This window comes from Oreochromis niloticus, linkage group LG8 (assembly GCF_001858045.2).
Source record: "Oreochromis niloticus isolate F11D_XX linkage group LG8, O_niloticus_UMD_NMBU, whole genome shotgun sequence".
NCBI lineage: Eukaryota > Metazoa > Chordata > Actinopteri > Cichliformes > Cichlidae > Oreochromis > Oreochromis niloticus.
The window spans coordinates 10,105,750-10,130,663 of NC_031973.2; the positions used below are offsets into that span (position 1 = coordinate 10,105,750).

At 41.4% G+C, this 24,914-nt stretch overlaps 1 protein-coding gene across 4 annotated transcripts; it reads right to left on the reverse strand.

Moving 5' to 3' along the window:
• Positions 1-74: 74 nt before the first annotated feature.
• On the reverse strand, positions 75-22,846 carry sec24c (SEC24 homolog C, COPII coat complex component). Of its 4 annotated transcripts, XM_005471444.4 has the most exons (25): positions 22,661-22,846; positions 20,476-20,654; positions 20,127-20,207; positions 19,195-19,321; positions 16,839-17,005; positions 16,004-16,744; positions 15,789-15,919; positions 14,294-14,362; positions 12,927-13,035; positions 12,546-12,673; positions 11,678-11,816; positions 11,457-11,572; positions 10,390-10,514; positions 10,096-10,287; positions 9,898-9,991; positions 9,323-9,439; positions 9,064-9,234; positions 8,799-8,895; positions 8,571-8,716; positions 5,186-5,324; positions 4,705-4,823; positions 4,294-4,473; positions 3,522-3,707; positions 3,231-3,320; positions 75-2,088 (listed from the first exon to the last, which is right to left on the reverse strand). In XM_005471444.4, the coding sequence occupies exons 2-25, from the start codon at positions 20,633-20,635 to the stop codon at positions 1,948-1,950; spliced, it is 3,765 nt and encodes a 1,254-aa protein (XP_005471501.1). In that variant the 5' UTR covers positions 20,636-20,654; positions 22,661-22,846; the 3' UTR covers positions 75-1,947. The 4 variants fall into 4 exon arrangements, with proteins under 4 accessions (XP_005471501.1, XP_005471503.1, XP_005471502.1 ...); XM_005471446.4 differs by lacking the exon at positions 20,127-20,207; XM_005471445.4 differs by lacking the exon at positions 14,294-14,362 and having other exon boundaries at positions 22,661-22,845.
• Between the last annotated feature and the right edge of the window lie 2,068 nt (positions 22,847-24,914).

Sequence of the window (24,914 nt, forward strand, 5' to 3'; positions counted from 1 at the left end):
TGTAATTTTCCCACAAAGTGATGGATAAGTAAGACCCTCTTCAGCAATAACACAAGAATGAAAAAACAACAACGTTTCACTTTAAACAATCATTTTATTAGCAGTCCCAAGAGGCAATGAAAAAAAAGAAAGAATAAAGGAACAGAAATTAAGATTACAGTCAAGACGGCGGGTCAATCGAAGTCAGTGAACATAAAGACGGAACAGAGGGCTGCACACACACACAGAGCACAAAGTCACGTCGTTATAAAAGGAACAAAGTGATAAATGAAGACCGAGTTTAACCTCATGGGTGGTGTGTGTGTGTGTGTGTGTGTGTGTGTGTGTGTGTGTGTGTGTGTGTGTGTGTGTGTGTGTGTGTGTGTGTGTGTGTGTGTGTGTGTGTGTTGGCTGATCCCTCTGTTCCTCAGGAGAAATTCACCAGGACCGACCCCACATTCACACAATCGCACACCTCACATTCACGCAGACATATCGAGAAAAGAAAAAGGAAAAAAAAAGAAAAACCACGTCTTCCTCTCCTCAGTAAAAGCCATGATTTTATATTTAGGCTATTTGTGACACAAACCAACCATCAACAAACCACAGCCGTTCAGGCAGGCCTTTAAAATCGTTATTTTTCTATTAATTCTGTACAGATTATATATTTTATTTACACACTGAACAGCTTGTCAACTTCAGTGCGGAGGCAACCCAAAACTTTGCAAACATTCACTGGTGTTCACACGTCTGCTGCCGCTCTGTGCTCATCTCTGCCTGCTTTCATACAAACCCAGACATCAACGCCTTCGGTTAATATAAAGTCTGCAGCACTACTCGCCTTCAACAATCGCCCAACAAACAAAGCGATCGGGAGCACGTTTCCCCTCACTGTGACGCTTAAAATAATAGATTCACACGCCTCATTCATTTCCCCTTCAGTTTGTCTCTGGCTTTTCTCAGTGCTGCATAGACCTGGAAATAATGAGAGCTTCCTCTCATGACAGTCTCGAGAGACAGATGCTCGCCCCGGTGAGCGAAACTCAACTGAAGCTGATTGAAACCAATCTGAATTTCCGATTACTGTAGTGATTCAGCAGTCACAGAAATTACATGCACCTTTATTTTCAGTGCTTCCTGTTGGTAAGATCACATCAGACTCCAGTTTGAGTTGTTAATCGAGGGCTTAAAGTCAGATGCTCGCACCTGGAGACACAGCAGGAGATTTAAAAAACAAAACAAAACTGGGCAATGGGTCACTAATCCTCTCACATCTGGAAACACACACACACACACACACACACACACACACACACACACACACACACACACACATTACGGATGATTGGAGCAGCATGGGAACAGAAGGGGAGGAAGGGGGTACTAAGGCCATGATTATAGTGGATGAGAGACAGAAAGAACAGCATTTATTCAATTCCCTATGTCCTTCACTGTAATGGGATTTAGTCATATAAAAAGTGTTTGCTATCCAAGAGTCATTCATGCACCCAAAACAGCCTTTCAGTGCTTTTAATACAGACATTACACCAACTACAGCCGGCATACGCCTTCTCCGTCAGTCTGTTGCATACGTAATTGTTCATTTTTGTATGTACATTACTCTCCCTCATAAGTTATTTCGCTCCTGCTGCTGTGGAGCAGCAGATTTGAGGCAGAGTAAAGCTTTATTAACATCAGATCCCCCCTCTGTCTCTCTCTCTCTCACTCACACACAGATACACACTCGCACTGTCACGCACACATGTGATCTAGCCAGCTGGTCTCTGGTGCTCAGCTGACAGACAGCAAGGGGAGCTTTAGTTTATTAGGTTTAAAAAAAAAAAAAGGAAAGGAAATAAAGATCAAGAGCTTTCTTTCACATGGAAAGGTGACTGGGGTGGATCTGTGTGGTGGTGGTAGTGGTGGAGGATCATACAGGTGAAGGTGGGAATTTGCAGTGGGGGGGGCCTAGCTGAGGAGCTGGCGGATCTCCTTGTGCATGTGACACAGGAAGTCTACGTATGACGCTCCCCCGCTGGCGCTCTTGTCCTCGACTAGGAAGTGTCTGAATATCAGCTCGGCCCTGTCTTCCTGCTTCACCACCATCAGCTGCAAAACGACAGAGAAAGGTGTGTGAGAAAGAGGAGGAGGCTGACTTGATACAAAATGTGCCCATAAAAAATAAAATTAAATCAAGTGTTGAGCATCCAGCTCACAATTATTGCAATAAGACAAACATAAAAGTGTATAAAAAAGCATCTCCTAAAACTTTCCGTTTTAATATTCACTTCAATGTTTCATCAGTTATCAAAAATAGTTGCCTTTTAATTCTTTGTTAATCTCCTAACTTTCCAATTAGGACCAAACACTAGGTTAGATACACGTATTGGGAAGTCTGTGTTACAGAAGAAGTTAGAAAAAGACATTTATCCACCTAAATAACTGGACTGACCCACCCAAAGCAGCAGAGAGTGCACAAAAGAACTGAAGAAGAGAGTGCGCGCAGGGTGGAGTGAGTGGAGACAAGGGTTGGGAGTGATTTGTGACAAAAGGATAACACAAAGAGTGAAAAGAAAGGTTTACGAGATGGTCTCGAGACAGTTCAGGTTGAGCATTTTGGAGAAAGTTTGAGGCAATGCTGTGATGCTTTTGACATGTGCAGAGGAAAGATGGTGGATATACTGGAGCTGCTGGGCACGAGGAAAAGGGACGACCACAGAGGACATTAATGGATGCAGTAGAGGAGCTGCAGAGTGGTGGTGTGACAGAGGAGGATAGTAGGGATAGGGTGAGATTGAATCAGATGATCTGCTGTTGTGACCCTTAAAGGGGGTAACTTGAAGAAGATGAAAAATCTATTTCTCAACAGAGGTAGGATGCAAATTGTTTAAAGTGCACCTGTTGCACATTTTCTCATTTTCTGTCATATACAGACATTGTTACGGTGGTGGATTCAAATTTTAACAGGTGTATGATGCCACAGAGATGATATCCCTAAACAGTCTTCTCAGGCACGCAGCACAGAAACTCCACTCAGCTGCTTTTCAAACCTTCTGTTTAGGAGCAGCAGCCAATCAGGGAAAGGCAGGCTTAAAAGGAAAGGAGTTAAAAATGGCCTGTGGGGTATCACTAAGGGCCAGTATAAACCAGGTAAGGATTATTTTGAACTATGAATCATGCAAAGCTGCCCAAACCATAGTAGGCTCCCTTTCAAAAACATTATGGGGTAAAAAGGAAAAGAGAAAACTCACCTTCATGTATCGTGATCGCTGTGCTCTGAAAGAATAAATGAGCTCTCTGAGAGCCTGAGAGATGGGGTTGTCAAGAACAGGCAGACTTGTCTGAAACAAAAAACAGAAACACTCAGAAAAGATACTAAACTTTGGCAACCATTACAATACAGGAAACATCTGTATTATCACTATTATAAAACTATAACATTAATGTTTATGTTGTGGTAGAATTCACATAAAACATTCACGATGACTGATTTTGACTGATTTCACTGATTGTTAGCCTTTCATTAGAACTCGCTTCAATACCATGTTTGAGTCGATCTGGCTGAAGCTCGGCGTGCCAAAGATGTTGAGCAGCAGCTCCTGCTGAACGCTGGCGCCCACCCACAGGAACAGGTGGAGCCCGGTCTCCAGCAGGTAAACTCCTCCTTTCGACAACCTCTCCTCCGAGTCCCTCACTGCCACCGGCAACGAACCGCTTTCCAATTTCATCTGGAAGACGAACAAAAAAATTAGATGGATACTGTCTGCTGGCATTTCAGCCTGCTGATCAGGTGGTAGATTTAGTTCAAGTTAGCTTAAATTTTTCCAACAAACAGAAATAATTTGATTTGAATTGTATTTCTGGGGCTTTTTACACACTTTTCACACACTCCCAAGGATGCAGCGGAGATCAGCATCTAGCCAAGAACACCTCAAAACTTTACGTCCTGAGCCACAGCTACCTCAGAGTGGTCACATGTTACAGAATCTGGGTTTTTCTGATGATCTGAATCCTGTATTCACACACTATTTAGCCACAGACCTCACTGAAACTAATGCTACCAGACAGATATCAAAGCCGTTATAGACAAAAACACAAAGCATCTTCACTGTGTGCTCTTTAAGAGCATCACTGTGTTAATTTGTTTGCATCTGGCTTCATAAAACAGGCTGTTGCACTGACCAAGTGAGCAGCATCAGAGTGGCCATATCATATATGAACTTGCTCTAATGTTGCCCCCAGTTTTAGACTTTCTCAGCCAAAGCATCCAGCTGATCAGATTGGATCTTCGTGGGCTTTTGTCTGCGGACTCACCACTGGCAGCAGGCGGGGGTAGAAAAAGACGTGAGTCTCTGCAACATCCATGCAGCTGATCAGCTGTCTCAGGTAAGCTCGGTCATCCAATGAAACGTCGGCTCCAGGTAGCAGCACATCACTCTTCAGCACGCAGTTCAGATAAACCGGGAGCAACTTCATACACTCTGGGAGAATCAACTGGGGAACAAAAAAACAAAAAAAAAAAACAAAAAAAAACACAGTTTATGAGGAGGGCAGATTTTTGTGGGTTTCATATGAAACGGATATAGATTATAGCGAGGACATTCATTTGATTCATTTGTAGTGCAATGTAGTTTTAAACATGCAGTTCTGAGTCTCTCTGTGAACAGTGTGTGGCCTTGGTGGATGTGAAAGTTGGGAGCATGCATGCAGATGCTTTCACAATACCTGACCAGCAGATGAGGGACTTGCACAGTTCTTCCTGTAGCACGCCAGAATCTGAGCACACTGGTTCACCAGAGTTTCTCTCACTGCCTTAGTGGGGTTGCTGAGAATGCCACGGAAAGCTGGAAGAAACCAAAAACACACGCACTCATGTATCACCTGCTATGGTGCATTACACTGACATCGAAATGAAATCAACTGCAACCACTTTTCTCTCAGATATCTAACATTTACCGTCTTTGCTTTCATTCAGTCAGTGAACTTAGAAAGTTGCACAGATGTTGATAACAGCAAGCTCTCAAGAGGAGCTACAGCTTACTACTGTTAGGCAATTTGCAGCTCTGCAGGATCAGCTCAGCGCTGTTTGGTATTATTTTTAGAAAACGTTATTCATTCAATTCTCCACTCACACCTTGTTAGAGAACAATGGAGAGAGAGAGCATTTAAGTAGTTCACACTCCTCCACAGCACAACAAAAACTCACCGTATTTGGAGAAGTAGTTGATGATTGTGTCTGTCTCACAGTTGCGGTACAGGTCAGCCAGCTGAGAGCAGCAGTTCACGGCCATGTTGTGGATGCGGAGACGCCTCTGGCCGCTGCAGCTGGTGTACAGCACAGCACACTGTGGGAAAACAGGTTTCATTAGAATGAACAGAGACAGAAAACTTTTTATACTTCAGCAAAGCTGTGCGACTTAAGTTGCCTCTTCTTGAAACCATTTAAAAGTAACCACAATCACCACTCCTCCACATCAAAGTATATTTGGCAACTCTCTATATTACTTTTATCTGAACATTCATTTCTAAACAGCTAGCCTCAGTCTTTCCTATCCTTGATCCAGAGGACAAGCCCTTGTTCTATTCTGCAGATCCACTTTGAGTTTGAGGGCCACGTTAACCTGTAGCAGGTGGAGAACTGGTTCAATGAGAGCTCACCAAGGCTGCATAACAGAACAAAGACTGCCGCTGACAGTTGCAGTGCATGACATTTATCCTGGAGTTCACTGAGATAACTCACAGGAGAGGAAGTGAACTGCACTCGCCCCTTATTTAATAAAACATCTGCAGAGGAGAACACTATCCACCTGATATAAACACAGTGTGATGTGTAGAGATTAGAAAGATATTTTGCTGCTATTTTTTATAATCATCATTACCATTCCATTAATAATTAATATTGATATTGGATTCAGATGTTCAAACATACTGGTATCATATTAGCCTTATTACAGGACCAGTGAGAACCACTTTAAACTGTTGAGTTGAATTTAGAATCTTAAATGTTTGTATGCAGATTACATTACTTATAAAAGAAAGGCCTAACTCTGAGTATAGTCTATGCTAAAGTCCTGACAGGAAATTACATCCTTTTGCAGAGCGTGCTTTTTGGAAAAGTGAAACTAAAGCAGAATCTAAGTGTAAGTTACTTTGAGGAGCCGTTTGGCTGATGCTATTTTAATAACCAGGATATTCATGGTTGTCTTCCATTCATATATATCTTTTGTTAAGTTTTAAGTAGTTTAGATTACTTAAAACATTTGTTCAATAGATTACATATACATAGTTTCAGTTCGGTTGTTATATATGAGAGTGGCTTCTGTCTCTCTGTCTGGGGAGAGGTCAGGAGCTAGTTGGCGAGGTGAAATAGGGTGCAATTGTGCTTAGCACACACACACACACACACACACACACACACACACACACACACACACACACACACACACACACACACACACACACACACACACACCAGGGCTCTAGAGTGTGACCAAATTTTTCAGTGGTGCGACTAAAAAAAAAAATATTTGGTCGCACCAAAAAAAAAACAAAAAAAAACAAAACTCTGCAACTGTCCGTGTGGTCAACAACAGACACACATTATGCCCCTATCATGGACTAAACCAATCAGAGATAGTCAGGGGCGGGACCTCTCTGATTGGCCGTGGTCCAGTTGAAAGTGCAGGTGGAAGAGAGAGGTGAGTAGCTTGAATAAAGCGATATCAATTCATTAACGGATTCCACACAAAGACGTAAACACAGAGCGGACCCGACGCATCAGAATCAGCTTTGTCTTTCTCGGCTTTCTCACCCCACGGCTCGAACATGGACACGCTGTCGGAGCATAGCGATTCTGATGCGTCGGGTCCGCGCTGTGTTTCCGTCTTTTTTGCGCTGATTCTGAGCTGCAGGTTTTGTCTCTCCAACCAAAATTCGCCGAGCCAGCAGCAAAAGAAGCAGCAAACTACGCTTCACATTTGATCAATGTCGTCATGAATTCCCTCTGACTTTTGCTGTTTTGCTTCCACCACGATAAAAATCACACTTCATGCACAGCTGCCTCTCTCTCTCTCTCTCTGTACTTCAAGAACAGTTTCCCGTCTCAAATCTCTGTTTTCTGCATTATTCATTCACTTATTACCCACCAGTCTACAGTTCTTTACAGCGCTGTCGGCCGCTGTCTTTTTCTTTTCTTTTTTTCACTTAAATGACCTCGGACAAGAAAGCCTAATTTCTGCTGTTCAATACTGAAGAAATTTAAACTTCTTAAAATTATGCAAAATTGCAGAATATTTTTAAGGTTATCTGCTATAAAACGCCAGACCAGGAAAATCTCCTTCATGTTTTTCTGTGTTTTATTCTCAGTTACTTTGACACAAAGGCATCTGCTGTGATGTTCACAATTCTGATGAAGTCTCATGTGTATCAGTACTGATAAATGATCAGAATTATAATATTTCTGACTGTCTGAGGCTAAATTGAATCGAATCAGGACTTTGAGAACCGGAATCGAATGGATTACAGAAATCAGTGATGATACCCAGCCCTAGTGAGCAGCCTAGGCCTGAGAGAAGTGGATGTAGCTGTGGGTAATAAGAAACGATGAAAAGAACTATTGATAACTTTTGTGTTAAGTTAAAGACTGATCCGTCTGAAATTCATAGCCAGCTCTGACACGGTGCCATCAATCTTTGAATGCTGAAAAAACAGCAGTGTATCCAGAAAACACATTATATGCTGCAATAAATGCACTGCCCAAGTGTCCCCTCTCCCCACTGCCTTTCAGCAGCAGGCAGCAGCAAACAGGTCGTCAGAGGAGCCAAGATGATGATTAAGTTTAACATTTTCTACAATATTGACAAAGCAATTTAAGCACAAGTTTGTTAGTTAATAATTTAGAAATGAATATTGTCTGTATGGACTCCCCCCCCCCCCCCCCCCAAAGAAAGTGCACATGTAAAACTGCGGTGTTAAGTGATGCGGTTGAAAAATTTGAGTGCGCCTAACTTTTGTGCCGGTACGCCTAAATTTTTAGTTAGGCGTACCGGTGCGCCCATGTCAAAAAGTTAGTCTAGAGCCCTGCACACACACACACACACACTCAAAATTGTGTCTGCATAAGGGACAGTTGTCATAAGACGTGCTGCTGATGTTCCAGAAGATAAGCGCGGGTAGGACAGCGCCAGGAAACACCTGGCTTAGAGAGGAGAAAATGTTCTTTTCAAACTATGTTAAAAGTCATTGTGGTTTTGATTTGACGCATGCATGTATGTATCTGCTTGACACATGAGGGGACGTCAGTAAATATACCCTGATGTTATAAAACCTTTCCTGTGTAGTTTTTGGGTGGAGCTCTGATGCTGTCTACGTACAGTGATCATTCTTCCATGCGTGTGTTCATTAAAATCAATTGTTTGACCAAGCTGTTCTGGACCATGGTTGTTTTTACACTCCTCCTCAATATTGAACCTTAACAGATGCCAGATGCTTTACTAAATCATCGTTGCTGCCATTTGTAAGAACTTTAAACCCTTTGAAAAGCCTGGTTTGTTTACACTCTCCTTTGAGGATTTCGTAACAAGCATGCACACCTGCATGAGCGCCCCCGTCTCCTCGCTGAGCTTGTCATCGTGTTTGAACTCAACAGTGATGGCCTTGTCACAGTCGAGGCCTGCCAGCTCCACATCTGTGGTGTTACTCATATAAAAGGAGCCGAAGAAGTCTGTTGCTCGGATGCCTGAGGGGAGGGAAATAAAGTCAGCTGTTACATGCTGCATCTCCCAAAATTTTTTGCTTGTTTTGAAGTGCTGAAGTCTCACCTGTGCTGGTTCGCACCCTCATAACAGCATCAAATCCAACAAGTTTCTGAACGTCTCGTCTGAGGTCGTTTAGGAATCGCTCCTGATCCGACTGAGCCTGCGATAATGAAAGCACATAGTTATACAATCCAGCTGATGGTGACTCAAAACGTTTTCTTCAAAGTGGCTGGATGCAGAACATTGAAACAAAACTCTCATGCTATCTAAAAATAAACCACTTGATTTGGAGTGAAACTGAAGGAGGAGCAGAATTACTTTTGCTCACCTGGAAGTATGTGTATTTATAGACTGAACCTCCAGTGGAGACGGGAACCACACCTAATGTGGCAACATCCACATACTGGTTGGGGAAGAGGAAAAGATCCACACAACAGCCCTGGGCTACACACTCCTTAGCCAGAGAGCTGTAGAAACCCACCTGAGGCTGAAATAGCGACTGTGGACAACAAGAACGGAAAGGGAGTGAGTGCAAAATAACACAAGAAGTTGACCTGCTAGAATATGAAGTCATGTCTCATGCTTACCTTCTCCTTGTCTGTTCCAATCAGCTTCTTGTCTTCTCTGTTTTTTAGTTTTCCTGGGGCCTCCGCGATGGGCAAAGAGGTGTGAAACACAAACAGCTTCCCAGCACAGTCAGCAGCCTACGGGGAGAGAAGACACAGGTCATCAGACTGTGACTCAGATAAATGGCACTGGAGCTCCACCTGCTGCTTTAATACAGTATGTGAAAATGAAAATATAACTGTAAATTCAGACGTGTGAGGTTGTGCTGAAAATAATGACACCACACAAGGCAAAGTAAACTGTTTTTAAAGGTAAAAGGTAGACGTAAAATCAAAAGTAGTCAAAAATGACCAATTATACCCTGGAGCCCAGAGGGTTAATATTTGGCAGCAAAAGCAAACTTCATTAAGGTTATTTATTATTTACATTAATAACTATAACTATAACTAATAGCTATAATAACTATAACAAGTAGTAAGTGAGAAAAAAAAGGAAAATTTAAAGGTTTTTAAAGTTTTAAAGTAAACTTTTCTGTTCATTTTCAAGAAGTCTCTAAGATTTCTGGACCTGGACACAAAACACGACAAGCGTTTACCTTTAGTGCCTCCAGTCCCGCTTGGATGACGGGTCCAAACACCGTCTCCGTCTCCCTGGTGTCTGCAAACATCTCTGGGATCTGGTCCAGCAAACTGGAAAAAAAAAGCAGCAAGTAATTAACCCAGATCAATGTGTCTGACGATCTGTCCATTTATGTATTTGTCCAAGTGTCAAAGTCCAGTTTATGGCTGCCCACCTCTCGATAACTTGTCTGCTTTCATTTACATTCACCAGGAACCCGTCAAGCAGGGGTACAAACATGTCTGACACGTCTGACACCACCATCATCTGGGGCTGGGCCAAGCTCGACTTGACGTTGTAGAAGTGCAAAACCTTGTTGTAGGTGACAAAACCCACTCGCACTGCAGATTCCGCTTCGGGATTCTCCCTGAATCAAGAAAAGTAAATAAATAAATAAATGAAAACCACGTTCCCTGAGATGAGCTACAAATACCAGTATTTTTCTTCGTTCTGGTTTGTGCGTGAGTACCTGGGCAGGCAGTCTAGTAGGGTCTTGAGTTCCTGGCAGACAATGTTGACCATGCCACTCTTCACAGCGTTGTAGGACACATCAATAAGGAAGATGAAGGCTGGAGGCTGAGGGAGCTTGTTATTCTGTAAACAGACAAGCCATAAATAGATACACAGGTACGCTCAGGAAGTATTCGTTGTTTAATTGGATGTGGTCTCGGACTTTAGTACCAAGACTTAAAAAAAAACGAACAAACATAAAAATAAAGATAGAAAACCCCACATGCAACATATATATTTTTTCAGATTCTTTCCACTTTACATTTCCTCAGTCCTAGCCTGATCAAGCATGTCACATCTGGAATCCCTGACTTGGGTTACAGAAAACTAGAGCTGCCTTCTGATGGTGATCGTTATGCTTCACTCAAAAATACTCTGATGTTTGCTTGGCTAATAAATCTATTGCAGACTTTTTCTTTAGCCACTGCACATTTTTAAGTTCAGCCAAGATAACAAAAAGAGAACCTCATACTTTATCAACAACATCCAACCAAATGAAGAAATTTTCTAATGTATTTATCCAAATAATTAATAATAACTAAAAAACTAAATAATTTACCCAAAGCAAGTGATAAAAGCTTCTATTAAGTCAATATGTTTCTAATCTTGTTAAATAAGTGGAATTATGATATTTACTAAGACAAGACTCATAATAGCTCCAGTTTCTTTGTTAATACCACCATATGAAAAGGTAATTGAAAATACAAAATAAATACAAATTAAGATAAGCGCTACGATGGTATCAGTAAGTATCAGCCACTGTTATTGGTGATATATATTTTTTATAGATCCCATCCCATTAATATCATGTCCACCAAAGCCCTTTAATAATTTAATCATACTGAGATATAAAGATGTTTTAGTGAGAATTAATCACTTATTATTAAACCATAAGATGAATTTTAAAAAATGATGATGGATACATGGTAAATAGTCAGCTGCAGACTTTTACGAGGTACTTTAAAGCATGAAAACCCCACAGTTCGACTTTTTTCCCCTCATGGAGCTTTCAATCGTGGGTCTTACCTTACAGTAGTCAACAGTCGCAAGGAATTCATAACTGCCCAGTGAAAGCTCCGCCCTGTCGTAGCAGTCCACCCTCTTACCGGTGTGGTCCAGATGCTGGAAGTAATGTGGAGGCACTGAAGGGAAAAAAGCAGAAATGACATCAGCGTACATCAGGGTACCATTTATAGTCTCTCAAACGCTGCATCTTTTCACATATCACTACGGACACACGTGCTCACCCTCTGTGACACAGCTGCAGAAACCACACTGGAAGCGGCGACCTCCCTCTATGAACTGCATGTACGGACACATGTAGGCCTTGCAACGATTGCAGCGGATCGGACCGCTCTCGCCGTGGTCCACCACGAGTGGAGGGGGCTGAGGAGATTTTCACGAAAAGAGTAAGTTGAAACTAAACTTCACCAGGACGAGAAAAAGGATTCAAACACCCTAATGTGGACAGAATTTCTCAACCGAGATGCAAAGTGTACCAAACTGTCATCAGTTAAAAATAAATAAATAAGTCATGCCTGCTTTTCCCTACAGTTGTTTTTTTATACCCAGATGACACAACATGAAAGTCCAATCCAAATGGATATAGATTACACGTGATGACAGCATGAAACAGGGTCATGCAGCCACTCCCACCTTTGATTTGAAGAGATTATCCCACTGACATTACGTGCATCCTCTGATACTATCTACGTATTAGGCTTTTTCCTGAAAAATAATCTTTTATCAAATCTGGCTGCGAATAATAACTGTTCCACTGTTGCAGCAGATACAGATGAGATGAAGACAGTGAAATGCAAAAGAAGCTTGTTAATGGGACAAATAAACACTAGAATATTAATTTTCAAAGGCATTCAGCAGCCCAACGATATATTTTTGTATTCAGAGCGTGTTTGCCTTTTTAAAAAAAATGAAAAATATAATTAAAAAAAAAAAAAAAAAAAAAAAAAAAAGTATACCACTAGGCAGAAGATTTTCTTCCTAATACGATACTGCATTTCCAAATGAGGAAAAAAAACCCTGTCTAATTGTAACTTACAGAATTCACAACACAAAGGAGATATGAGAGAGCGTCAGAGCAAAGGAATCACTCACCTCATCAGGTGGCAGCGTGGCGAGGGGCTTGATGACAGCAGCCAATGGCACCTGAGACTGCTTTGCCATATCAGCTGTGCAAGGCATGTTGTAGGCTGTACAACGAATAAACCTGGGACTGGCATTCCCTAAACACAAGCACAGTCGCTCCATTATTATCAATGCTAAATTTAAAAATTATTTTCAAGAATGAGTTTTGTGTCATCTTATTAACTAGCTGGACAAATGAAATGAACTCCAGGATAATTCAATTCTATTCAATTTTATTTATATAGCACCAAATCACAACAGCAGTCGCCTCAAGGCGCTTTATATTGCACAGCAGATTGTACAATAATAGTGGTTGAGAAAACCAGAGAGGACAGGAGAAGGAGAACCAACCTTGGTCTTGAACCTGGAAGTTGGTGGTGACCAGTGGTGGGGCTTGACCCCTGACCCCTGTGGTGAATGGCTCGGTAGTTTTAGCCTTGTCATCCTCTATTACCTGGATCTAAAAATGAGAGGGGGACAAAAAAGTGGCCCACGTTCATACATGATCACAGCATCAATATAAGACACACTGTCCCCAAGTCTCACAAAAATTAAAAGAGGCACATGAAAACCACTCATGCAGGAGAAGACTTGTATACAACTCCCCCACACAGAGATCTGCAGCCACTAACACACAACTATACCCTGTGATGATCAGTGGACAAAAAAAAATAAAGTAGATTCATGCTGAAGCCATTCTGTCAGAATTTAAAAAACAAAACAAAATTAAATCCCCAAAGGAATAGGGAAGGATTTATCAAGGCATGCCTTAAATGCAAGAGACTTGAGGGTAAACCCAATCCAGGCTAGCATGCGGAGCATGGAAAAGGATTATAGGCGTTGTGTGGGTGTCTAAAGTTTACTTTGAAAGACAGAAGTTCTCTTAAGAACCAGCTGCCTCGAAATCCTGACCAAAAACACAAACAGTGAGGTGGGCAAGAGTTTAAGACCTTGTGTACAGGCTGTTAATGTGTAATGTGATATTCTGAGTTTCACAAAAAGTTGCACTACTCTTAGTCATTTTTCATGACAGTCTCTTAGACAACTCAGATTTTAAGAGGAACAGCTTGAGACTTTAGAAAATGCATTTTTTTTACTTTATTGTTGCAAACTGGATGAAGAGATCCCACAAATATCAGTCAGACAGGAAACCAGTAAAGATTAAAGGGACATGGCTAAGAAAACTGAAGCACAGACGTGCCTCATCTTCACCATTCAGTTTTTGAATGAATTATACAAAGCATAACATGTTACTTAAGGAGCTCTAAAGATCCTGGTATGGAGCTAATACACTCACACTAATCATTATTTCCTGTATTTGTGCTATGTTAAAGGATTAGCAGGATAAATGCACTGGTTTCACAGCTAGTGTCCAGACATGAGAATGGTAACAATCTTCTCTTCCAGTTCTTAACAAGAAAGCACAAAGAAACATTTTCTACAATGTTAAACTTTGTAGAAAATGCAATTACATCTGTGTTGTGTTTTGTTTGGGCTGTGACAATTTCATCTGGGCATTTCTGCTAAAAACATATCAGATATCGGCGTAGCAAAATCTGTGACACACAGCAACTGGATCATAACATACATTTTTAAAAAACTGTCACCATCGCTAACTTTGAGGGAGTAGAGGAAAAAGACAGGAGGAGGAGGGAGTGGGTTACTGCAGTCAGGCACAAAGAAGAGGAAGCAGAGGAAAAGGCACACAGGAAACTTACTGGGCTTGGGATAGCGTCTGGATCTATTCTATGTCTCGGTTTCTGCACAGCCGGCATGTCAGACGCTTGCTTTACATTCAAATGTTTGTCCAGCAAATTGTGCAAAACAAATAAATACAAAGAGTAAAAGATAAAAAGTAGTGTGAGAGGAGAAAACTCAGCAAGGCTGAGCTCAGCAGTAGGTAGCATTGCTTTTATGCAGACAGAAACACATCAGTATTATTGATTAGTTATTAGTAATATTGTAAGCTCAAGTGGAAATAGGTTTAAACCAACTAGTGGTAGCAAACATGCATAGAATCTGAGGTTACATAGTTAAAAAAGGTTAGATTTCTTCAGTTCTAGAGCTTTGCAGTATGAAAATAATAAATATACAATGAAATCCAAATTTATGACCTTGTTGAGTAAACACACACGCATTTATCACATTATTTTCTAACTTGCCATCTTTTTTTCTAGACCAAGAGAGATGCTGTCAGGTGTAAAAATGGTCCCACTTCAAAACAATTACTCTAGGGATAAACTGCTGAGAGATATTTGAATTCTTATTACTGAACTAAACTCTGAATCTTTTATAATAAATTAAATTAATCTAAATAACAGTTTTATTGTAAGGAGAACACATAATGACAGAATTACCACACAGCTCTAGCTGAAGCATGCAAAAATCATTCACACTCAGTGTCCACTTAGGCCTATAAAATCAAGTACAATACCATCAGATTTTGCATAAATTTCACTTTTAAGGGTAATCTTATATAGATTATATGAACATCATAGTTAAATGTGATGTTATACTTAACTACACTGTATTAATGTGTTAATATGCAACAATTCTGACACTGAGAAACTTCTTCCATCTTCCTTGCTAATGCTACTTTGGTAAAAGCTGCAATATTTAAAGACAGTTTAGCAAAGAATTGAACTAAATTGCATCATAATATTCATTATTTTTGTTTTATGATCCATCATGTGAAGAGATTTTTCCACACAACTTTTTAATTCAACCAGACTAAAGATTAAGAATAAGATTTAATAAGGAACAAAGACTAAAAAAATGAAACTTAATTTTAATTTTGCACTCCTAATCTGGAGGGATTTCTGTTTGTAATGGTTCGGGCTGATTATTCTGACAGCTCACTCGTGGAGTAGAGGACTGTTGCATTTGAAGTGTGGATTGGATGTGTGTTGCTGGGCAGAACACAGAACCAAGAGTGAATTTTTAGAAGAAACATAATCTAAAGTCATATGTGGGTCGAAATTTGTGAAGGCCTGGATGTAGCCTGGGCCATGAATTTGAGATGGCCTAGTTGTTACATTAATTTATTTTTTTTCCTTGAGGATTGAACATTAAGAAAGCCTCACAATATAATGCAGCTCAGTACATCATTACAACCAAATACAGATTCTAAAAGTTGGAGATTTAAGAATTGGTGTTGTGTGGCAAACCAAAACAATCGAGAATTAAACAGTATATGTATTTGTGTCAGCTCACCGGGCTAGGAATGGCATCTGGGTCAAGTCTTTTCTGTGCAGGTGGAGCAGGAGCTGGCGCTCCATAGTTTGGTTGCCCAGGGTAAGGGGCTGAATACCCAGGCTGAGGGCCTCTTACCTGCCCAAAAGCACCTGCAGAAAACAGTAAAACAGCTGAGATACAAAGAATACAAATGATAAGCCTCTTTGGTTTTACTTTAACAGCCGTCTCCTCACCATTCTGCTGAGGAGGGTATCCTGTCTGCATCCCAGGCTGAGATGGAGGCTGCTGTAGTGGCCCAGGAGGGCCTGGTGGGCCCTGTGGTCCTGGAGGCAGGTGATTGCTCTGAGCCATGGAAGTGGGAGGCATTTGAGGTCTAGGAGGATGTTGCCCTGAGTGATAGGGGGATGGCTGAGATGGAGGGGGTTGCTGCTGGGGTGGCATGGGACCTGGGTACTGGGAAAAGGGGGCTGAGGTTAGAGGGGGGCCAGGAGGAGGAAAAGAACCAGGCTGAGAGCTAGGAGGGGGGCCTTGAGGTGGAAAGGAGCCTTGGGCAGAAGGTGGGGGGCCAGTAGCAAAGGAAGACTGACTGACAGGTGGAGGTGCTGAAGAGAAAGGGGGCTGGGGTGTGGGGAAGGACTGCTGTGCCTGGGACACTGGGGGAACAGGAGGTTGACTTTGTGGAGGCACCGGACCCGAGTAAGAGGATGGAGGTAAGGTTTGTTGAGGAGGAGGCTGTGGAGTTACAGAAGAGGTGAACTGCTGCTGCTGCTGAGAGGTAGGGGGAAGAGAGGAATTGAATGGCTGTTGAGAAGAAGGCGGTGGGCCGCTATAATATTGCTGAGGAGCTGCGGGGCCGCTGGGAGGTGGCGGCTGGGTGGGAGCAGAGGACACGGGGGGCGGGGCTTGGGTGTAGGAGGCCTGGGCTGCGGCCGAGTACCCAGTACTGACGGGAGGCTGGGAGCTGTGAGGTGGAGCTGAATAGAGAGCGAGAGACAATACAATCTTTAAATATCATAAAGAGAATAAGAGACTGCATGCATTAAACTGAAAAAAATCTATTCAAATTACCATATCCTGGCCCAGCAGCGGTTGGTGGTCCAGAGGTGATCTGCATCCCCGTCATCTGGTTGGTAACCTGCTGCATTGTGGATGGGGGTCCATAGTGTTGGGGATAAGAAGGGTGCGGCCCCGATAGGTTCATAGCACCCTGGTTGTACGGCTGAGACACAGCAGGTCTGAAAACACAAAGATCTTTCAGTAGTTAATTGCACTAGGGGATATACATTTGAAAATTTGCAATAACGATTTAACTGACGATATAATTGACACTAGACAAAATACTTTACAACTTTATTAGTGCAAAAAAAACCAACAAAACCCATCAATGTATTTTCACTTAAACAAGCAGCTGTTTTTATGTGCATTAAAGTTATATAAAAATTTAACAGTGCAAATTCCTTGCTGACAGTTTAACCAAAAGGCATTTCCAGTGGAAACTGGCCGACATATCCTCAGCATAACCATGTGTAATATACACAAAACTTAAAAAGAGGTTATACACACACAATACGGTAATATTATGTTGAAGCACAGTATGTATCACTCCGCGAGGCTCCTGCCTACGATAGCCGTAATGCTCCGACAATCCATCAAGCGGTGCGGGTTCATAGCTTAGCAAAGTCGTACTGAAACATTTGACAGATTTTCGAGCGCCGTGTACCACATAAAATCGTTTCGAGCTCAGTAAACACAACCAGAATTCATACATAAGACACACGGGATTATAAGGGGCACTGTCGATTTTCAGAAAGATCAAAGGTTTGATTTTAAGTGTGCCGTATTTTCCAAACAACATGGTAATAACGACGGCCCGCTCTACCAAAAATAGTGCTTTGTTGTGTATCTGACAGACGAAAGCTAAACCAGTTCCACACCACTGAAGTCGCAGCATCTTTACAAACCAATTCTGGTTCATCTGTTTCATTCAACGATCCGCTTTCGCCCTTCTCATTCTCCGTCGCCACCATGCTTTTTCCGCCATGTGCGTATCAAAAAAAAGGCACTGCGCATGCGCGTTTTACCCATATTCTATCGCGATATTTCATTTTCTTATCGTTGCCCAACATTATACCGGTATTACCGTGAACGGTATAATATGGTCCAGCCCTAGCTTGCAGTCTCCACTCTAACTTCTTTCACACCAAACTTGCTCATCAATGTCTTGCTTCTGCACTGGTGCACAGTGATGTTGGAACAGGAAGGGGCCATGACCAAACTGTTCCCACAGAGTTGGGAGCATGAAATTGTTCAAAGTGTCTTGATATGCTGAAGCATTAGGAGTTTCTTTCAGTGGAACTAAGGGGCCGAGCGACTCTGAAAAAACTGAAAAATAACTGCACACTATAATCCCCCCTTCACCAAACTTTACACTTGGCACAATGCAGTCAGACAGGTACAGTTGTCCTGGCAACCGCCAAACCCAGACTCATCCACTGGATTACCAGAGAGACAGACATAATTCGTCACTCCAGAAAACACGTCTCCTAGCATTTTTTACACTACTGCATCCAACGCTTTTTATCATGCTTTGTGATGTAATGCTAAGATGCAACTGCTTGGCCATGGAAACCCATTCAATGAAGCCCTCTATTCACTGTTCTTGAGCTAATCTGAAGGCTACATGAAGATTGGAGTCTGGAGTGATAGACTCGGCAGAAAGTTAACAACCTTTGCGCACTATATACCTCACCTTCTCTAACATTTAACCTTTGAATATTTATAAATGTCATACCCATGTGAGTTGTGAAGATATGCTGTGCAGTGTCCTCTCCCTGAGCTGTGACTATGCTCTGACACGTGTACACAGAGAAGGTCAGGGCTGACTGACACAGCTTCTTCTATCAATTAAACAGTTTAAGATGGCCATGTTTTTAAAATAAAATACAAACTTTCAGTCTGTATACTCAAATTTACTGTAACCAAACTAACACACTGATTAGGAGAACCTGATTACAAAATTGTCCATGTTTTTACAAGGAATGCAACTTTTTAGCTTAGTATTAGCGTATGTTGGAGCAAATCCAATCAGGATAACAATATCCTAGCATAAGAAGCTCACCTGGTTCCTCACCAGCACCTGTCCTAATCTAGCCTTTTAAACAGCAGATAAACACAAAAAGAAATGCAGAGTATCGGCAACCAATGGACCTCCTGCTTTCTTAAATTTCAGTTTCTGTGCAGTTTGTTGAGTGCCTTAACACATTACTGTTTCTAAAAATGAGCTTTGGTTGGTTTGTAGTCTACATGTCACTCCTGTTAGGAAAGCACCAGATTTTGACAGTCTCAGTACTAGTATCTGGGGTGTTATAATGGATTCTGTCAACTGCTTCAATGAACTTGTACAGCAAAGGCGAAAACAAATTACCTGGGTGGTGCCTGTGTAGGAGGTGGGGGTCCATTCTGCATGCTCCCTTGACTCTGACTGTACTGATTGTACTGCTGAGGTGCTGAGACAGGCGGGGGTCCAGAGGTAGGAGGACCCCTGGCAGGACCTGAAATGCAAGAGCCAAATAATTACTACATATAGTGACAAAAAGCAACTTCCCTACCAAATAATCGTGAATCCACTCTGGTATGAACCTCACTATGATAACTGAGGTAACACTATTATAAGCCAAACATATTTTTCCCTCGTGGGTTTGCACAGATAGAAAACCAAGATAACAAATGTGTTTGAGGAGTATCAACCAGATTTGTAAGACAAGTTCATACAGGAACTTTGTTTTCATCATTCACACTGTAAATCTCACCCTAATATTTTTTTTAAAGGGAACCTATTATGCCAAATATCTATTGTTGCAAAGTGGATGCTCATAACAAACATGACCAAATATCAGGTCAACATATGTACGAGTAAGTCCAAACCTTAGTTTTAGACATTTTTTCTACTCTTACGTACAATGTCAACAAGAGGGGATATTCCTAATATGGTCATCTGAGATGCAGAGCTCTAGTTTTGAGTGCAGAAACCCCCTCCCCACCTGCTGTTAAAACCTTCTGTGTGCAAAAGGCAACAAATCAAAAGCAAAAGAAATAATGACCAGTGGATTCAAAGTCTAAATTTATGTCTCTCACATAACAGAGATATAATGTATATTTCTGGCCTACACAAAGGTTAGTGTGTAGTCGGCTGCTGTACTTGGAACGTCACTGGCATTAGTCTCAGAAAGATGTTCAATTATATGCTGAGAAAAATGACACAGCAGGAAGAATAATACCTGCAGGTACAGAGAGGATTTGATGATTGCAGGGCATATGAAGTGTGAAATGAGTGAGAAACAGAGATGAGCTGGTTACCTAAGTCAAGAGGAGAGGGGAGGTCAGAGACTGGGTTGGCTGCCAAAGCCTTAGAGGGAAAGCTTGTGAAAGGAGAGTAACCTGAAATAGAAGAGAAGAGGGGAAGGAGGCAAATACAAGAAGATGAAGAGAAGTGCATGAAGCAAAATGAAGGAAGGAGAGGGCAGCTGAAAATCCGATTAGTATGCTCAGGTGCTGTGCTTTGCTCACACATACATGATCATTCACATGGCAGGAGGCATGTAGGACACTCCAAGGTTATATCCCTCTGAATGCTTAAAGTACAGCCTACCTGAACTGCTGGATGTCTCACTCATGCGCACATTTTTTTAAACAAACTGCACTTTACCTTGCGGTGGAGCCCCAGGCTGATAGGCTGACGCAGGGCCATTGTAGGGTGCGTAGGGTGCTGGATAGCTCCCATCCAGGGGAGCGTAACCAGGCTGGCCATAACCAGGCTGGGGCTGGCCATATGGAGAGGCCATTGGCGTGTGCTGGTTTACATTCATCCTCAGTTCATCCCTAAATCTGGATGAAATTTTGAAATAACAATACAGTTAGTTACTTAGATGTCATAATTAAGGATTAAACTTGTTTAGCCTGTTTTCTGTGTGTGAACAATAATACAACCAGGGCACCTGTAGTGTGAAAGCCCCTGAAATAAGGCCAGTACTGATAAAGGCTGTTGTGAAAGTATTGTGTTTCTCTGAAACAAAGACACAGGCTCGTTCAAGGAGCAGGGAGAATCTGCCCACACAGCAGTGCTTGCACATACTGTTATAACATTTACTGACAACTGTCCTGTTTAAGAAAAAGTTTTTTCCAAAGCAGTTTAACCAGTAAGTCTAACTAAAATAACAAGCAAGATCTTAACATCCACATAAAACATAATGGATCCCAAATGAAGTTTTTGGCACCAAGCACCTGAACTAAAAAACAGGCAAACTGACACAGAAGAGCTTTGCCCCGCAGGACTCTAAACTCTGTAAATGTCTATAGTCTGACATAAATCCCACTGACTTATGACATTAACATTTCCTGGTTCAGTGACAACACCTTTATTGGCTTTTTATGTTTGACTTGGCCACACCCTCAGCCTTTTAAATTTTACACAATGTGCTACAAAAATTAAATAACATTAAATAAAAAGATTACAACCAAAAGAAAGTAAACAAACATTAATATCAAAGACTTATTGTTAAAATGACACAAAATGCAAAATTATTATGCAACTCTTTGGCAGCTTTAAAGATAGTATCAGATAATACCTGAGTATAGGTTTTACAAGTAATTATAGAGAAAGTGTATTGTAGACAACTAAAAGGATGAAAAACATAGTTATGACTAGTTATATCTTAAGTTTCTTGTGAAAGAAGCTTAAGAGCTAAAGATTGTATAGTTAGAAAACTAAAATAACCATCTAAGAAATGGGTTTTAGACGTTGTCAAGCTGGTAAATAAGCCAATAAAATGCATGTAAGCAACTTTTGTTGCTATACTGGGCTATCTGCATGATAGAAAGTCAATGTTGTCTTGCCATGACTTTCCTAAACAACTTATAAAATCTAATACTTAAAGTGATGAAAACTACACTAAAAATATCTCAAATGAGAAGAGCAGGGCAAGCGTGCAAACTAAGTCAATCATAAATCGACAATAACATAAAATAAAAACTAATTAAGGCAGTGAGAAGAAACTAAATGCTGAATTAGGAAAATCACCTTTATGAGCATAACTCCAACACATGTCAACTTTAACCCTGCTAACAGATGTGGGTGAGTGGTGTTTTTATTCACTTTTTTCCTGGAGACAGGCCTAAAATATAAGACATGAGTGATCAGTATCGTCTGACAGACAAACACGAGCTAAACGAGCGGGGCCATTGAATAATTCAGCAGTGCAGGTGCCACAGCCAGAAACAATCGCTGGAACCGTAACTGTTCTTTTACTACGTCGGGCCTACAGAGTGACCAACATCAATTCCAAGGTGCACTGCTAAAGGTTTGGGCTAGTAATTTTATCCAAACATCGGAGAACTTTTTAAAACTCACACAGAAACAGGGTGTTTGAGAATAAAAAACACGTGCCAGGTAGGGAAAAGACTGTTTTGTAGGAGGGAAGTGTGAAATCTGGCGAGTAGTAATGCCGCCGCATTACAATTAGCTCGCTAGCAATGCTAACATTAGCCAGACAACATGTCAACCAAGAGTCAAAAACAACTTGCCTCTCTTATTATACAGGTAACTGTTCTGACTCTAAGTAGGGGTCAAAGCAGGACACGTTCCTTATTTAACCAGACTCCAGCTACCCCAGCATGCTAACGTTAGCAACCACACAGCCTGAATCATGACAGCACATCAGCTGTGACCAAATGCTAAATGCTAAGTTAGCTCGTAATCTCCTAGCTTTTCCTCAGAGCGGTGCTAGCAGTGCCTTAGCATTAGCCAAGCATTAGCAAACGTAGCGAAATCCAAGATCCCCAGTGAAGCCGGGCGGGGATGGCAAAAAAGAAACCGTATCAAAACCTAAACCTACCTCCAAAGTGATGTAAATAGTAAGGCTGTCCTAGATTTGATGCAAATTGTGAAGCCCGGTGGCCGACAAACTAAGACGCCGATGTCGTCCCGGGGTGTTGCTCACTAATCCCTTCTCGGTATCAGAAGCGGACATTCAGCGGAACTGCTGCAGCGCTGTGCCACGTCCACATCCGGACTCCGCAAAGCGACTTCCTCCGAGAGAGCGCAGCAGTGGTTGCTGGAAGCTGTTCAGGCTGCTCTGTTAAGAGTTTTGGTTTCATTGTAAGAATTGGGGTTTGTTTTTTCACCTTCTCTTCGGGAGTTTGAGAAGGCAGCGGTGTAATTGGAATACGGTATCGGCAACCAACTATTTAACATGTAAAATGCCAGTCTTTTTAATCAAAGCATTGATAGTTATTAATAAAAGTTATTAAACAGGGGATGTTTCATGATATTTGTGGTGGCACAGAGGGGACCAAAAACCAGTGGAGGAAGGGTATTGCTGGGGTCAGCGTAATCAACCCTTACTAAAAAAAAGAGGCACTTTTGAGCAGTTTTTTCAGATAAGGTCAGATCAGAGGGAACTTCAGATGTCACAGCAGTATACATACAACACACAATAAATCCAATGCAGAAATAGAGATATAACAGAGAAAAAGAAATAAAGATATCAATATAAATATAGCAAGACATAAGTACTAATACATATGATTTCCAGAATTCTGTCACCGACCATCTCCTCCAGGGTGGTGAGTTTCATGCCGACAACTGACTTAACCTTCCTGAGGAGTTTATTCAGTCTCAATTTTACAATAAAATACAATAAAAATTTGTATGTAGTGGAAAAATATTTAAAAATATAAATGTATATTTCATTTTCATTTACATGTTTCCACATAAAATTTGTCCTTAGGACCCGCAACATACATGACAATATCTTATCATTAGGAATAACTGAATTTTCATTACAATAATACCAATAAATAAATAAAATAAAATAAAATGAAGTTTTATCCCATGGGGTTACATCTGGCATCTGGCATCTGGCAAATCTTTAAACTAGTGTAGAAAACCCTTTCCCTGATATAGACGCTGTATTATGGAACTATAGCACCTATATTATGTGCTAACATAGGTGCTGCAAAAGAGTTGCAATGCAAAATGTTGCACTGAAAAAGAGTTTCAGAATCTATTTATATTGAGTATTCTTTTTCCTCTTTGGTGGAATAAGTATTTTACCTACTTAGAAAGTAAAAGTAGCTATAAATGTACATAGTAATGGTATTGTTGTATCCGTAGGAGCTCTGCCTTCTGTCTTTTTTCAGTCCAAACCATATAATGTAGCAGGTTTCACTACCATCTTGTAAACCTTCCATTTCCCTCTTGCCAAGAGCCACTGTACTCCTTGTACAAGTCTGAAGCTTGGATACATCAGGAATGCCATTTGGTGTAAATCATCTTCGCTGTGGTACAGCCAGTAAATAAAAAAGAAAAAAAATAGATAAAGATCTCAGTAAAAACCTCAAAAAATGTAATACGACAAACCCCCAATCCATCAGTTTTTAAATGCCTGTCCTCTGTAGCATTTTGAGCATTCTGGCTAACAACAGACCATACAGAACATACAGAACATACACCAAAAAGTTCTCCTGATAGCCCATGCTACTCTTTTCAGGGGTGCTGTTTTTATCTTGCTTGGTTAGGAGTGTTGGCTATTCATCAAATAATCACAATGTGATATGAGGAAGCCATCTGAATATGATGCGGCCGACTTCCAGCGCCTCTAAATGTAAGCCAGAAGAAGCCAATACACTGTAGAACTGCCAAATCTGTCCACATTTTGAGCTTGCAAAATGCAGGACAATTTCTCTTTTTAATCATCTCAAATGGGTTTGCAATTTTGATCAGGTAGCCAAGTACAAATTCTTTAATCGTGTGCCTTCCTTTAGCGACGTCTGATGTGATTAAGCTTTAATACATCAGCCAAGCTCCTCATTTATTGGAATAATGCATTTTGTTCTGTAACAGTTTTCACAAAGTGCGACAGCACCAAACTTCTACTTCCTCAGAGCCAGAAGTCCCTTTAGCACCCACTCTGAAACTGTCAGATTGGATAGTCACCCATTAAGAAGACTAGTCCATGTGCTGCGGGTGCTGGTCAGGCTTGCTGAGCTGGGGGGGGTTGAAGAGGGAGTGGTGCTGATGGTTATTTCTGGAGGATATATCAGTAAGTGCCCCTTGCAGGACAGGGTGCTGGAGAGTGACATGGCAAG